This window comes from Dermacentor variabilis, chromosome 1, assembly GCF_050947875.1.
Source record: "Dermacentor variabilis isolate Ectoservices chromosome 1, ASM5094787v1, whole genome shotgun sequence".
NCBI classification, from domain to species: Eukaryota; Metazoa; Arthropoda; class Arachnida; order Ixodida; family Ixodidae; genus Dermacentor; species Dermacentor variabilis.
In genome coordinates, this window is record NC_134568.1 from 197057157 (window position 1) to 197072423 (window position 15267).

The window sequence follows — 15267 nt, forward strand, 5'->3', positions numbered from 1 at the left end:
CAAGTGCTTTGCCAACATGCTAAACATCTAGAGGAGAGCGTCAAGCCACAATCATGAAGTCTAGTCATAAAAAATGTAAAGGAGCAAACAGGGTAATCTTTTCAATAAGCAGTGCATGATGAAAAAGCTCTCCCCCCCCCCCTTTTTTTTTGCTAAATGCAAAGAAGCTTTTATTGCGATGGACACTCCAGGATTTTTGCCTTTGCCATGAGGTTCTGTATGAAGTCCAAGTGTGATAAGACAACACGCCGTATACTGAGGGCACAAGGAAAAGCGTAAGTCGAGAAGGATGGTGGCTTGGATGCGCGCCATACTCCCGGGTGCTAAACGTTGGAGGTCATGTGATCAAGCATGTGTTACGGGGGCAGTTGAGCGCACGTCTCCTCCTCTAGCCCGGCCGTGGCTATGCATGGCTGTCCGTGTGGCTGAGTGCATATGTGGCCCATGGGCCCTTATCTTGGTGGTAACATGCAGCAGGTGCAAAGTTTGGCTGAGCTGGTCGCTTCATATATGCTGTCTTCTTGTGCGCTTAGTGTTAGAGGTTGCATAACCTCAAGTTCTGGAGACACGTTGAAGCAAGAGGCAACATGAAGCGTTCACTCCCTGTGACCGGCACTCTTTATCATGCCAGCGTTGTGATAAATAAGTGTTCGCAGTCACCAAGCGAGATCTGCATGTTTGCCTGTGTGTGCATGACACAATGTTCAATAATTTAATAAGTAAGTGAACGTTTCTGCAATTTATATGGCCGATAAAACTACGAACCTTATTTTGTGTAGTTGTCTAATACTTTTACTGACATTTAGGATGCAAATTATAAACGGGAAATAATTGACAGAAACAGAAAAGAACAAGGCACAGAAAAAAGGAAGCTCTTTTCTGTGAGTGTCAATTTTCCCCCCTTTATAACTAGTGTCCTAAACGTCGACAAAGCCATGAACCAACTAGCCTAGCAACAAGTAGTGATACATTACATAAGGGCAGCGGATTGGGCGAGTTGGTGTTCCATGGTAACAATAAAATTCAAACAGCGCTAGACGACAGGACCAGAAAGAGGAGGAGACAAACACGGCGCTGATCAGCGCCGTGTTTGTCTCCTCCTCTTTTTGGTCCTGTCGTCTAGCGCTGTTTGAATTTTATTGATACATTACATGTCTAACACTTTGCTCTGACTATCAATGCTTCACTTTCGGATGAAACGGCAACCTCTTTTTTTTTTTTTTTGTTAGTTTCTGTGCCACTGCGAAACAGTGCTCTGCTCCTTCTGTTGGTCCTAGTGGTGCCGAGCAGTCTCTTCTTTCATTTCAGCTGGTGATCACATCAGTACACATCACATCCACGCATAATACCACTTGGATGCACTAGAGTAGACCAAATCCTGCTACAGCACTGTAAGTAAACAAAAGAAGGAGGTTCGTCACTGGCTACTAGTGATCATGAGCATGGTAGGGTGTGGTGGCAGGTAGCATTGGGCATGACCTTTGTTGCAGCCTTGCTCCATCCTAGAAGTTTTCAACAATGTATTGCGTCAAACTATTCGGACTATTGAGATGAAACTTCACAGGAGCAAAGTGTGTCCCGGGAAGAACATACTGTAAGATTTTCAAAGTTGTAGGAGATTTCGAAACAGTAGTACCATATCAAATTCATGCTAATTGTGGTCCTTGTCAATTTTGAAATTCAGTAAAACTACTTTGTTATGTACGTACACACTTAAAATGTACTAACAGTAGAATGTAGCTGCAACACATTCCCGAGCCTGTTTCCATAAAGCCTAATGTATTGGCTGATCACAGTGGCTCACTGCATGCCTACTGGTTAGTGCGTACGATTATCACTTGTTGTCACATAGAGGCTAGCTGTGCTGCCTCAACTTGCGGTGTTGCCAACGACAAACTGCTGCAAGATGTGTTTCGCCTTTTCAGAAAGTGCATTGGAAGGGGCAAAGACCAGAGTAACAATGACTACAGATTCCGGTTTCCGTACAGGTTCCGGGAATGGAACCGGGGGTCTATTTACATTGGAATTGAAAACTTATGTACATAGAACAAGGGGTACTTGTACTGGTCGGAGCTTGGAGCACTTGTTGCATGAGCTACAGGTCAGAAGGCTACATCTTTATGGTGAGCACACATCAGAGCACACATCAGAGCACACTAGCACACACTTCAGCAGTCCACTTAAATCCCTTTTGTCCTTCCTAGATCTCTAGGTCAGGGAAATCTGCAGTCACACCTTCCTCCAACCGGAGCGTCCACAGGGAAATCTGCAGTCACACCTTCCTCCAACCGGAGCGTCCAAAGTCGCAGAAGGCTGTGTCTTGAGACCGAGGGTGTGCATAAGCACTCCGGCACCTTTGTTCCCTGAACATGAAGAAAGGAGGGGAGCTTCATTGACAGGGATTGTCATGCTTGATTGTCGGGGATTGTCAACTGCCATGTCTTGGTTGACCGTGGCGGTTACCAGAGTCTGTGAGTGAACGACGTAGAACACCCTTTTCCAGGGGTTTTTTGCTCCCATCGTCGTTGACGGTGACAGTGAACCATCAATCAACACTCGATCTGCCAAACATGTCTCGCCTTGTTGTTGCAGCAGGTCTGTCCGAGGGGATGCAGTGTTAACTTCACGGAGCGATTCATCGCATAATGCAGGAGAGGCTAGAAGGTCACTGCCCCCCCTGGCCGATCGTGCGCACAATGCAGAAAGCTCAATGTACATTGTCTGCTCTGCTGCTGTACTTCCTACCAAAGTTTCGAAATGCTGCTTGGTTTTGCCTGTACTCCATTGCGGGGTCATGCGAATGAGCTGGAATTGTTTTCCACAGTTATATAAGAGCTGGGGAAGAACCCTCATAGTGCTTATTTTAGGTGACATTTGCTGTGGCATCACTTTTTTTTTGTTCATGGCAGCACACGTAAAAAAATGTAAATTCATACGTCCTGCCACTTAGTGTGTGCTACCACTTTTTGCTTAGTTATGCCATCTCTGGCATTCCTGCCAGAGATTCATTACTAAGGTTCCACTGTACTAGGTATACCAAAATGGAACTTCATAGGAATAAAGTGTGCATTGAGAAGAACATGCTGCAGAAATCTTAAAGCTGTAAAGGTGGAGTGGGCAACCTAGGAAATTTGAGAGCGTAAGTGAACTTATGGACAGATAGTGGACAGAGACAGAAAACATGATGTGCTTTCTGTCCTGTGCCCCTCCTTGTGTCCGTACCTGTCAAGTTCACCACGAATAACCAATTCGCCCTGATCACCACCCTGACTGAGAGCATTAATTTTTAAGTGGCTGCATGTTCAAGGTAGCCATCACCAGCATTGCAGTTGCTGCTCAGTGCAATGCCGGGAGGTAAAAAGGAAGGTACAGGAGGGCTGTGAAGTTCCATAGGAAGCAGCTACATACGGCTTTTTTTTTTTAATACAATATAGCTTTTTTACCAAAAATCTGTGACCTTGGGACACCTGTTACTGCTTAGGTTATTATGAAAAGACTAATTAAAAAAAAAAGTATTAACTGACTTTTTTATTAGTGCTTCAGAGGCAGTTGTTTAAATGGCAAATTTGAAGGCAGTCACATTTTAATGCACCTTCATTTTTTAAAGATCTTGAAAATTGCACCTAATTCGAGAGATCTGTAATCGAACCTCAATAGTACATCAAGGCAATATCGAAACTGCGTGCCATGGAAGTGCAGAAACGACAGCCTTGCTAACATATCAGACCAAAATGCCTCGTGAAAAGAGTGAGCAAGATTGAAACTGAACATCTTGGCCAATCACGGGCCCTACTGATATGGTACGCTTTGCCTGGCAAACACGTGCAGTTGTATGTCAGGTCAGGCCTTGCCGCAGCATGCTAGTATCGTTCAAACTTTGCCCCACACTTCATTATGCAGCATGACGCATAGTGGGATGCGCTCAGTCTCGATAATTCCTGGATTTGGCCTTCAATTTTGATGAAAAATATGACAAATCACGTGAGATTTTTTGGATTTCTAAAAGATGGCTATGCCATGAATTGTGATGCCCTACAAGTTTTCTATATAAACAACTACCTTCAATTTAATAACAAAAATGTTAATGAACAAATTTTTGTTAATTAGTCTTTTCAAGGTAACTTAAGCAGTGGCAAAGTATTTCCACCAAGCGTGGAGTTTGTATGCAAAGACGAAAGGTATCTCACGGTCATTGCTTTCTATAAAAAAATCTGTATTGTCTAAAAAAGAAGTATAACAAGCAGTGCACTGTGCACTACTGTGGTTCGCTGAAATTTGGGTAGTGATTCTGGATGGTTGCACAAGCCTGCCGTAGTTTCTTTATTTTTCTGTTTGTAGTTTATACACAAGATTTGTTGTACGTACTATGATCCATCCTTAACCAACTTTTGAATTCTTACGCACGGTGTGCAGAGTGTGCACTTATCTAGACTTTGCTGAATGCAACATGATGGGCACTGCTCACAGTATGCCATTGCAGGTCTCTGTGTGGCACCAAATTTGGTCAAATGTTCATGCTGCACATGCAGACAGCAAGCTACATTCATCACTTCGAGTGAGCTGGTTTCTGGTGCATATTTTTACTTGTTGCCTGAAGGAAGTGTTGCTTCTACTTAAGGATGAGAGGAATACAAAGGGGACAGGTTGAAAACAGAGAAGCAGAAATTGAACTACAAGCACTTTTACTAAGTGCGTTGAAGTGTGACGATGAAACAACATGCACTTGCAGGTGTGACATGCCAACATGTGTTTGAGGGTGCAGGACATAATAAGCCATGCGCAAGTTTTTTTTCGTTCCTCCCGTTTAGCATACAGCAAAGCAGTAGGCATTTGGCACTGCCCACTGGTTGTCAGTTGGTTGGCCATAGATCACCACACTACTTATACCTAACTGCCACTCGCTACTCCACTACATCTGCACAATCTCAGGCTCGTTCACCATTGGCAGACAGCAGTGATGGTGCCATAAGGTGACAGCTGCTTCACTTATGGCTTATAAGACACAAATGAGGGGTTGAAAGTTACACATTGGTCTGGTTGGTGACCAGTATACTTGATTAAAATTGTAATGCTACAGCTTGACAAACAAAACGGCTATGTGCAGATATCATGCAAGAAATAAGGCAAAATTTCACATGCAGCCCCCAGTTTTGGTTGCTACATATAGAGTGCATGGACACAGAACAGTGTTGTTGAGAAAGAATAATAAAAAATGTTTGGAAAAGCAAGCATTAAAAAAAAATCAGTTGGTGACTTCTTAAGCCAAGCCATGAACCCAATGGTGGCATGGGCTGCCGTGACAGCACCTTGTCCTATATATAGTTCATTTAAAAATATGGGAACTGCAGTAAAATATATGTAGTCATGTGTGGCTATAACAAAAAGACTGAGCTGCCCATTCAACTTCTTTATTAGAAGCTTTAACTGCATTCAGGCAAGTGAATTTCTAAGGAGCAGCATAACTTAGTAAAACAAAGCTCACACAGCATAAAAAGAATGACGTGATGAAAGCCACTGTTCACCTTTTCATGGTCATTTTCTGTAAACTTGTTTAGAAGACGTTGTCGCTGAGTGGTCTTGCAGTTCTTAAGCATAGATGAAATCACTGAACACACGTGCTCTGCAAAAAAATTAACGAAGAGGCTGGAAGACATCTTGCTGAAAGTGACAAACCCATTTTTATATTTTTTAAGGGGGCACATAAGTCTTCGAGACAAAAGAATTCACTGAAAAGTAGATTTTTCATTTGTGTTATTTTTCTAATCCCAGTGCTTTTGTCCTATGAAATGCTCAGTTTTAACCATGAAAGGGCTGAAATGACCCATTCAGTGTCGTTCGCCATTCCGAAACCGTTTATCATTACCAGGCCATCTCAGTCTTGTTCCAAAGAGCATCTTTCCAGCTTGCTTTCCTGCAAAAACGATCCTTCAATGCTGCTTCAGAAGAAGGCAACCTGGTTTTGCAGCATAAAATGTCTATATTTGCAAGTCTAAAATTTTGGGAGCAGCACTATGTTTGTGCTATTCATTCAATCCTTTTGATTTCTTTTTTGCCTGAATGCTAGAGAGTCAGGGAGTGCACAAAAACTATGATATAGTGGTTTAGGAGACTGCAACATCTCAAAATCTTGTAGAAATCACCAATAAAAATTCACATTTGCAAAGTAGGAACTTTAGAATTTCGTAACATCAGCTAAAATACAGGTAGAAACATTAAAATGGAAATCTGCACTCTTTGAACATTCAGGAACATATCTGCTTAATTTTAGCTCTCTTGGTACAGTACATTTTTTTCTAGTTACGTCCTAATCTTATAACACGAAAATAGTTGTAACTTTTTTCAGATTTACTTAGAAAAACATTAACTGCATACTTATAATCACACACAAGATTGAATATTTCCTGAAAATTTGATGCGTCTAGAGTAAATAAGGAGCAGGAATAAACATTTCTTTTAAAAACAGTATCCTGGGAGTCAATAACGAAATTTAACAATAACAGCAATTCTTGTGATGGCATTATACATCATGTAGACATGACAGACTGGCACAGCAATTAATGCACACTGAATAGGCAGTTAGCAAACTGCATACAGACTGGGATAGATAGCACAAAAAATGACACAGGGACAAGCAGAACACAGGACGAGCGCTAACTTTCAACAATTGATTTATTGCAGCTGGTGAGTATATATATACTCACTGGGACGCCACTGCAATAGACACACTGAAGGGAAGGAGGAAGTAGGTGTTCTGCTTGTCCCTGTGTCATTTTTTGCGCTATGTATCCCAGTCTGTATGTATCCCACCAACATGCCCAAACTTCTTCCCTGCAAACTGCAGTCGATCAATTTACATTAATTCAACCTTGATGGGTCCACTGCATTGGATCAAATTATGTGGAGAGTCAAATTAAGAGAAAAAAGAAAGGTACAAGCACACTACTGCTTTATATCGCAAATATAGTAGCCAATCATTACTTTGAATTTGAAGGGAACTACTGAAGTGACTGTCGAAATTTAGAGATAAAATGTAATTTTATTACACTTTAGACTTGCCAGTGGCCTCAAAGCTTGCTAATGCACATTTTGCTCAGTCTTGTGCGAAAGGATAAAAATATTTGCTTTAATTTTTTGTTAATAACATGCTTTCCTTTCTTCAACATACAGTCCAATGTGTGTCATCAGGGTGCAGTGAGGGAAACCTCTCCTTCTACAGAAGGTATGTGTTGAAAATGCTTATATTTAAGACAGCATGTCAGCCACCCTAAGCCTTGAAGAAACATGATGTAGATGTGGAAATGGATGGTTAGAACAGCGCATTAAAATGTGGAAACAATTTTTGGCAGGGCTTAATAAAGAGAGAGAGAGAGAAAAAATAATAAAAAGTAAATAAATCAAAATAAATAGCAATATACTAATTACTTTCCACAAACAGTGAAGCCATTTCTCTGCCTTAGAAGTGCTGTTTGGCGGCAAGTCCATATGGGTGAGCAACAATTGATCAATGGCATACCAAGCCATAACTTTAGAATGCTAACTCACTGTGTGCAGCAGCAAAGGTCTCAAGATATTTTCTGCACAAGTCAGAAGTTTTTAAGAATGAGCAGGCTAGCTAGCTCTATAGTACACTGTTAACAGCATTGTAAGCAACTGAATTAAAGATAACATGCCTTTGCTAGGCTGGCAGCAGCTCATATGAAACTATGTGCTGGTCTGTGTCTGATAACTAGTGGCAAGTGCCTTATTCAGAAGTTTACCTGCGTGCCTATAGGTTCAGATCGAAAATGTTTGTCTTGCCACTAATGGCAATGCATAGGTCTTGACACACAGATCAGTGGATATTTTCTTCTTTTTCTTTTACACCACTCAGTTTATGCAAAAAAGATTACCTGTGGTTTCATTTTGCAGTGAGTGTGCACCTAATGCACACCCATAAAGAATCTTCAAATACATATAGTGCATAAGTGCAAAGGGTATGTTAATGAGTTTTCAAACTATTGGCAGAGGATATGTAATAAAATTACATTACAGGAGTGGTACCGGAAGACTGGAGAGTAGGCAAGATTGTTCCAGTCCCCAAAAAAGGTCCTCCATCGCTGTGCTCTAGTTATCGCCCCATTTCACTCACCAGTGTTTGTTGCAAATTAATGGAGCATGTTATTTACTCTCAGATCGTAAACTTTTTAGTATCCAATAACCTCTTTCACCCAGCTCAACATGGCTTCCGTAAAGGTCTTTCATGTGACACCCAACTAGCTTTATTTTTTCATGATCTAAGCTCTAACCTCAACTTGAACGTACCTGTAGATGCTATTTTCTTAGATTTTGAAAAGGCATTTGACAAAGTTCCACACCAACGGCTACTCCTAAAACTTTCCCGTCTCAAGATTAATCCATTTGTACTAGACTGGATACGTAGCTTCCTCACTAACCGACAACAGTTTGTATTTGCTAACACACAGTCATATAAAAGATCTTCTGTCCTTTCGGGCGTACCACAAGGCACAGTTCTCGGACCACTACTCTTTCTAATTTACATTAATGATCTTCCTACTGAGATCTCTTCTAACATTCGATTATTCGCAGACGATTGTGTAGTTTATCGACGCATAACTAACACTTCAGACATGCATTTGCTTCAAGATGACCTAAAACGCATTGAATTATGGTGTAACAAATGGTTGATGTCTTTGAATACTAAAAAAACCTCGCTAGTTTCTTTCCATCGCAGACAGCATCACCAATCGGGGAAATACACCATATACGGCGCCGAAATCTCATCCGTAGACTCGTATAAGTACCTCGGCATAACCTTTTCCACTACCCTAAATTGGTCACATCATGTCACTAACTTAGCCAATGCCGCGAATCGAACCCTCGGTTTTCTCCGCCGGAATCTAAGGCTTGCTCCCCCATCAGTAAAATTGTTAGCTTATGTTACATATGTCCGCCCTAAGTTAGAATATGCATGCTCTGTCTGGGATCCTCATCAACATAACCTATCTAATACACTGGAATCAATTCAAAACCGTGCAGCCCGGTTTATCTACTCTGAATATTCTTATCATGCAAGCGTGTCTGAACTAAAATCCCGTGCCGGTCTTACTAATCTAGAATCGCGACGTCTTATTTCTAGACTGTGTCTTTTCACAAATTCTATCATTCACCACTCCACATTTCAGCAATATTACCAGCTCATCGTCAGTCCAGCCGCATTAACCACAGCAAAGCCGTGTATCCTCCCCCGGCGCAGACTACCTCTCATCTACGATCATTTTTTGTGAAAACCGCCAGGGACTGGAACGGTCTGTCTGCCGACATCACGCACCACTCCGACACTCATCACTTCAAGGCTGCTCTCAAAACACTGTTTTGTTAAAGCCCATCCCTCATGTAATACCCCATCTCTGGGGCCTTTGAGGTATAATAAATAAATAAATAAATAAATAAAATTTCTCTGTGGGGGTTTTCTCAATTCCCTTCTTTGGTCGAAAAATAATTAGATATTGCTATAGTATGTCTTGGATGCATATTAGCTGCAGTTAATCAAACAAATAACAATTTGAAGCACACATAAGCAGCAGAAATTTTCTTAAATCTTAAAAATAAATGTTTTCATTTTTCTCCAGTGACACTACAAGTGACACACAAAAAGCTAACAACCATGACTCTCTTCTAAAGCTCCATTCTCTGTACTATGGCAGACACAAAATCAACACAGTTTGGGAACTTGAGGTTAGAGAGCCCATTCTAGAATTCTTGAGCACTGGGAGGCAGATTCACAATGTGTACGTAAAGTTATACTGCACAGAATTTGACGAGGCCTTCAACAAGCTGCTACTCAGTGGAAATAAAGTAACAGACAGCTCAACCCTTCAACGAGCAGCAGGGAAGACTCTTCCCGCCACTAGTTCCTCACTTCTGAGCTGGTAAGCACTTTTGGTGCCACCAATACCATCCATGACTTAACGGAACCAAACAATTAAAAGACAAAAAAATTGAGTCAGTGCATACAAACTGGTGATTTTCTCCTGAGCAATACACAAGTTGCGTTGCAACTCACACTGACTCGAAAAAGTTCATGAAACGCTTAAAACCGACTGAATGAACAAATAGAAATCATGTAATGGTTCTGCAGAAACCCCAAAGTGGAGAGAAGTAATTTTTTAACCCCTTGGCTTCCGCGCCCTCCGTGGCCGTTTCTGCCTGGTACTCCGTGTCGAAATTTTTCCGCCGGTGGACCGCCTGCGGCGCTGTATAAACATCGCAATAAATTCCGCTAAACACGTGGGACAGCAACAAACCTTGATTTATTGGATGCACAATTTCTCAGTGCACCAACACACTTAAAATGACTTCCGTGTGTGAAATGTCTTGAAACACACAGGCATGTGAATCACAACTTCGCAGACTCAGACTTTTGCTCTCAGACTTTTTCCCTTGCGCTTTGTAGACGAATCACAGCCTGGATGGATTTTGCTTCACCTTGTTTGGTGGTATCTGGCGAGGGAAATGGGCCCACTCTGTTGCCTGCAGCCACATTGGTGTTGCGGCAACAAGCGGCTTTCTTTGACCATGGCACTGAGGGAGAACGGCCTCTTCGAAAATCTCCTCCGCGAGGTTTACTTTCCAGTCAGCATAATTGAGCCGCTTGCCTGTGCTTTTCTAAAAAGAACATAGATGTTACAAACAGCTATGTCCATTATGTCGAAGAAGATTTTTTCTAGCCCTTAGCGTATCGCCTCACGATAGGAAACAGTGGAGAAGAGTCCACGGGATCTTCATCTGAACAAGGTGCTCTTCATCATCACTGGCACTGTCATCACCTTGGCACTCCGCATTGTCTAGGTGAACATCCTCATCATCGCTGACGTTGCTCTCGGCCTCACTGTTGAACACAAGTTCAAGAATTTCCTCTTGTGTCAAAGAATGTTTTTTTCCGCGGCACCATGTTTTGCATGACACTGGGATGCAAGCTTTTTGCTTTCTAAAAAACAAAAATCAACCTCAACCAGTGGACAACTAGGTCCATCTAGTGGAAAACATCAAGCAAAACGAAAACACCTTGTTTTGTGCTGCCATCTGCTGAATAAAGTCACAAGCAATCATTTTCCGAGCGGCCCGTGAATCGCCAGCCATAGCGACTTTGGCCTTCCGGGTCGCGGCCGGCGGATCGCCGGCCGCGGAAGCCAATGGGTTAAGGGAAAATGAGACATCCACCCAGTCGTAGCAATTTCTATAAAGGAAGCCCATACGGGTTCCTTGAAAGAAAAACCTCGCAGTTGAAGAAAAATTCGTCCTGGTTCGGGACTCGAACCTGGGACCATCGCCTTTCCGGGGCAACAGCTCGAATTTGACTTCGCCCTGCCACCAGCTAGCCGCCTGGTTAGCTCAGATGGGAGCGTGGCTGCCACAGAAAGGCGGTGGTCCCAGGTTCGAGTCCCGGACCAGAACCAATTTTTCTTAAACTGCAAGGCTTTTCTTACAAGGAACCCATATGGGTTTCCTTTGTAGCAATTGCAATGATTGGGTGGATGTTTCATTTTCCCTTAATTAACCTTTTGAGGGTCAACGACATAACTATACGGCCGATGCCGTATATTTATATATATATGTATTTATATATATAAATATATATTATATATATATTTATATATTATACATGCCGTATATTTACGGTGCCGTCTATACATTTAAAAAGCGTGCCAATTTCCGAACCTTTTCTTTCCTGTCATGTGCTGCCACTATGTGGGAATACAGGGAGTTTTTTTTGCGTGCCTCTCTCTCTTGGTTTTTGTTGCATTGTTTGTTTTAGAGCTAGCTTGCTCCTGCGCGTCTGTATACTACAGCTTGCGCATTGGCGCGCGCGCGCACCCGGGTGGCGGTTTGGGCTTTGTTCTGCAGCCGGGTTCGGCTTCTTGTGCTTGCAAAACTGATGGCTATCTCGTTACTAATTGCTCAAAGGGTGACCACTTGTTTCTCAATCATTTTGTGCTCACAGGGGTGCGCATAGGAAGGATGCCGCCGTGCATGCGTTTCTGTTGCTTGCTTTTTTTTTTCACACTCGCGAAAACTAATTGCCTCTGGTTGGCGATAAGATGAAGATAAGCGGAAGTTTGTCACGCTTTGGCGTATGGTGCATATGGCAAAAATATTGGCACATATGGTGAAAAAAATTGACCATCCAAGGGTTAATTACTTGTCTCCACCTTGCAGGTTTCTGCAGAACCATTACGTCAAACTCTTGCCTTTGCTTCAAGTTGTTGACAAATTCAACTTTGCCCTGCCATCTGCTAGCCACCTGGTTAGCTCAGATGGTAGAGCGGCTGCCCCGGAAAGGCGGTGGTCCTGAGTTTGAGTCCCAGACCAGGACGAATTTTTCTTCAGCTGCGAGGCTTTTCTTCCGAGGAACCCATATGGGCTTCCTTTGTAGCAATTGCTACGATTGGGTGGATGTCTCATTTTTCCTTAATTAAATAGAAATGATGCGGGTGCGACTGTATGGGAGAGCTTTTTACTCACTATGTGATGCTAAGCATCTTGTTGTGGCATTAGTATTTGGTAAAGCTGGTTCATATACTTTCATACATTTTATTATAATTACCGTGTACCAGACTGCATGAGGCTTGCCACAGTGGGTATGTACCTGTAACAGGCAATATTTACGGAAGGTGCAGGAACTGCAGCCAAAGGCAGCCAGCCTAATAATGCAGAACATCTGCAAGGACTGTGCCTATGTTTATTCACGAATGCTTTGCAAAGTACTAGGCAAAATGAAAAAACTACATTCTTGGCCAACACACTGAGTGAAATTTTATTTAGGGAAAGTATCTGAGGATATTCTATTTATTTATTGCCTGAAACTTAAACAATTCTTCACTTAGCATTATCATGCTAGAAATTAAGCACATTTAAAATTAGCAAAAAAAAAAACAAGTTAGTGCATTTCAATATGAAATGCAGAAAATCAGATTTGCCACAGCGACTGAAAAATTTGCCCTTTAAAGCATTAAAGGGAAGATGGTGAGCCATGGCATATTGATAAAAGATGATTATCTATCCCTCTTTAATGGGTACGCAAGATCTAGCACAAGCTTTCACACCATGGTGCACAGTTATTGCGGAAAAGTATAATCTGCCATTTCACCTTCATGTTCTTCAGGAGATGCTCCTTTCTTCTTGTACTTTCGTGGAGTCTGCATAAACAGTGGAAATATTGTCCGAAGGCCCAAAATATCAACAAACTTGTTGCAGTTGTCAGTGCCTTCCATATTGCATGTGGCAAAGTCGAGTACTTTTAGTGCGCCACTACGTGACATCTTCTTTTCTCTAAAAAAAAAAAAAAAAATACAGAGGGAAGAAGAGAAGTAGCATAGTTATTACATGGAGGAAATCAACAGCTTTCTACATTTACAGCACAGAAACCTTTCCCCATTAGATGAACTTTTGCTTTACTACACCCACTTAGCATCGATCACCAGTAATCGATGAGCGCTGCAGTCTATTTTACAGTTGTTAATGGGCTTCTTGCGCCATGTAGTGTAGCTTGAAAACTGAATAGCTTAATTTTTATGTGGTTGCTTCTAACATCAGTCGAACCTCAATTAACAAATACAGATATAACAAATTACCAGATAATACAAGGCAAATCTCAAATATTCTTCACCGATATCAGTGTGTATCAAATATATGCTTATAATGATTTTTGAATATAATGTCAGATGCGAGTTCGTTAAAACAAGGTCCGGCTGCATGTGGTTTCCATTATGTCCTGCAATGTGTATGCTGGTGGAAGAGGCTTCTTTTCTACTGTATTGACGCTGCATACGGAAACAGCCAAGTCTTATTTAACCCTTTCAAACACTATGTACACAACTTTGTAGTTTGTGAACTCCCGCCTTTTCCTCTGAATGTGTTACAGATTCAAGAATTTTGCAGTTCCAGCCTAATTCTTTGCTCTTTGTCTAGCAACTGTGGCCTGTACTGTCCCACATAGTAAACATGGATACACTAATGTGCTAAATATCCAGCATGGCAGCACGTGGTTTGGTATTGACAGATGAGCTATTTTTCTCATTTTTTTTTTCTGCATTTTACAGCTTTAAAAATATTACTCATTCATATAACAATCATGAGACGGTCTCAATTTGAAATTGCAACACCTGCATGCACTGGGTATCCTTTCTGTGCTGGAATTTGTGCATGGCAACAAATGTGTACAAAGCATTATGGATACATTCAGAATACTCTATTAACCCTCTACACGAAGTGGCCTGCAGCGTAGAGCACGGCTTGATATGGTGAACTGCTTGCGTACTTCTGCAGCATTTGTTGCACTGCCTTCGTCCTCGTTTTCTGAGAATAAACTTGATAATGTGTACAAGCAATGTACGAATAAGCTCCTGGAGAAAATGCATGAAGAAACATCTTGCACGTTAACTCAAGTAACAAGTAGGAGGATGATGTTACCGGAGTTGAGTTCGTGAGTTCCACTTGCACTGAAGATGTGGATGAAGATAATGTGCAAGCTGTAGAATTTACAAGTGTCTCTAGTACTGTGGAAAATTGTGGAAGGAACAAGCAAGTACTAGCTCCAGCTCAGCCGGCAACAGCTCATTCTCATTTTCCCCAGTGCTCCGGTGCACAAGAGACCGTACTTTGCACTTGCACAAACCTTGCACAAGAGACCGTACTTTTACCACTTTCTGGGAGCACAGAAAAATACCCGGATAATATAGCAAGAAAAAAAAGACATACTAAAATAGGAGATTAAACTCTACATTTTCTAAGAAATAGTCACGCAGACACGGACACAAGAAAAGGAAAATGGACAACAGAAATGCTACTGCTTTTAATATATGTATTCCACTTGTATCCACGTCTGCACGCCAAATTTTTCTAACATGAATCCCTACCCACCAGCTCAAGTTTCTGCCATTCTATATTCTGGATAAATTTTTAACAGTTTGCTTTATTATTAATGAATATGGACCTCTGAGGCACAACTCCTCTTAAGATGAAGTGAAACTTAGATCACACTCGTCCTCAAGGAGTCCCTTCATGGCTTGCTAGATTAACACGGATGATATTGAAGGAACTCACTTCAATAGCTAAAAGCTATCCAGGCAGCAGAAGCAGTATTGATTAAGCATCAGTAATCTTCGGAGTTCTTCAATACAGCTATCTAATTTATATTCTGCTATTGACCAGTCACTCCAGAGATCACACTACACACTGGGACAGAGAGCAGCAAGTAATTTCTGTGTA

General features: G+C 41.8%; 1 protein-coding gene across 2 annotated transcripts in view; it reads right to left on the reverse strand.

Moving 5' to 3' along the window:
* Positions 1 to 15267, reverse strand: part of LOC142590563 (beta-catenin-like protein 1) — a 137770-nt gene that overhangs the window by 36191 nt on the left and 86312 nt on the right. For both annotated transcript variants that reach the window (XM_075702850.1, XM_075702842.1), the window contains exons 12-13: positions 13148 to 13329; positions 5523 to 5620 (exon numbers count right to left, since the gene is read on the reverse strand). In XM_075702850.1, coding sequence (XP_075558965.1) covers positions 5523 to 5620; positions 13148 to 13329 — 280 coding nt within the window. The remainder of the gene's footprint in view (positions 1 to 5522; positions 5621 to 13147; positions 13330 to 15267) is intronic.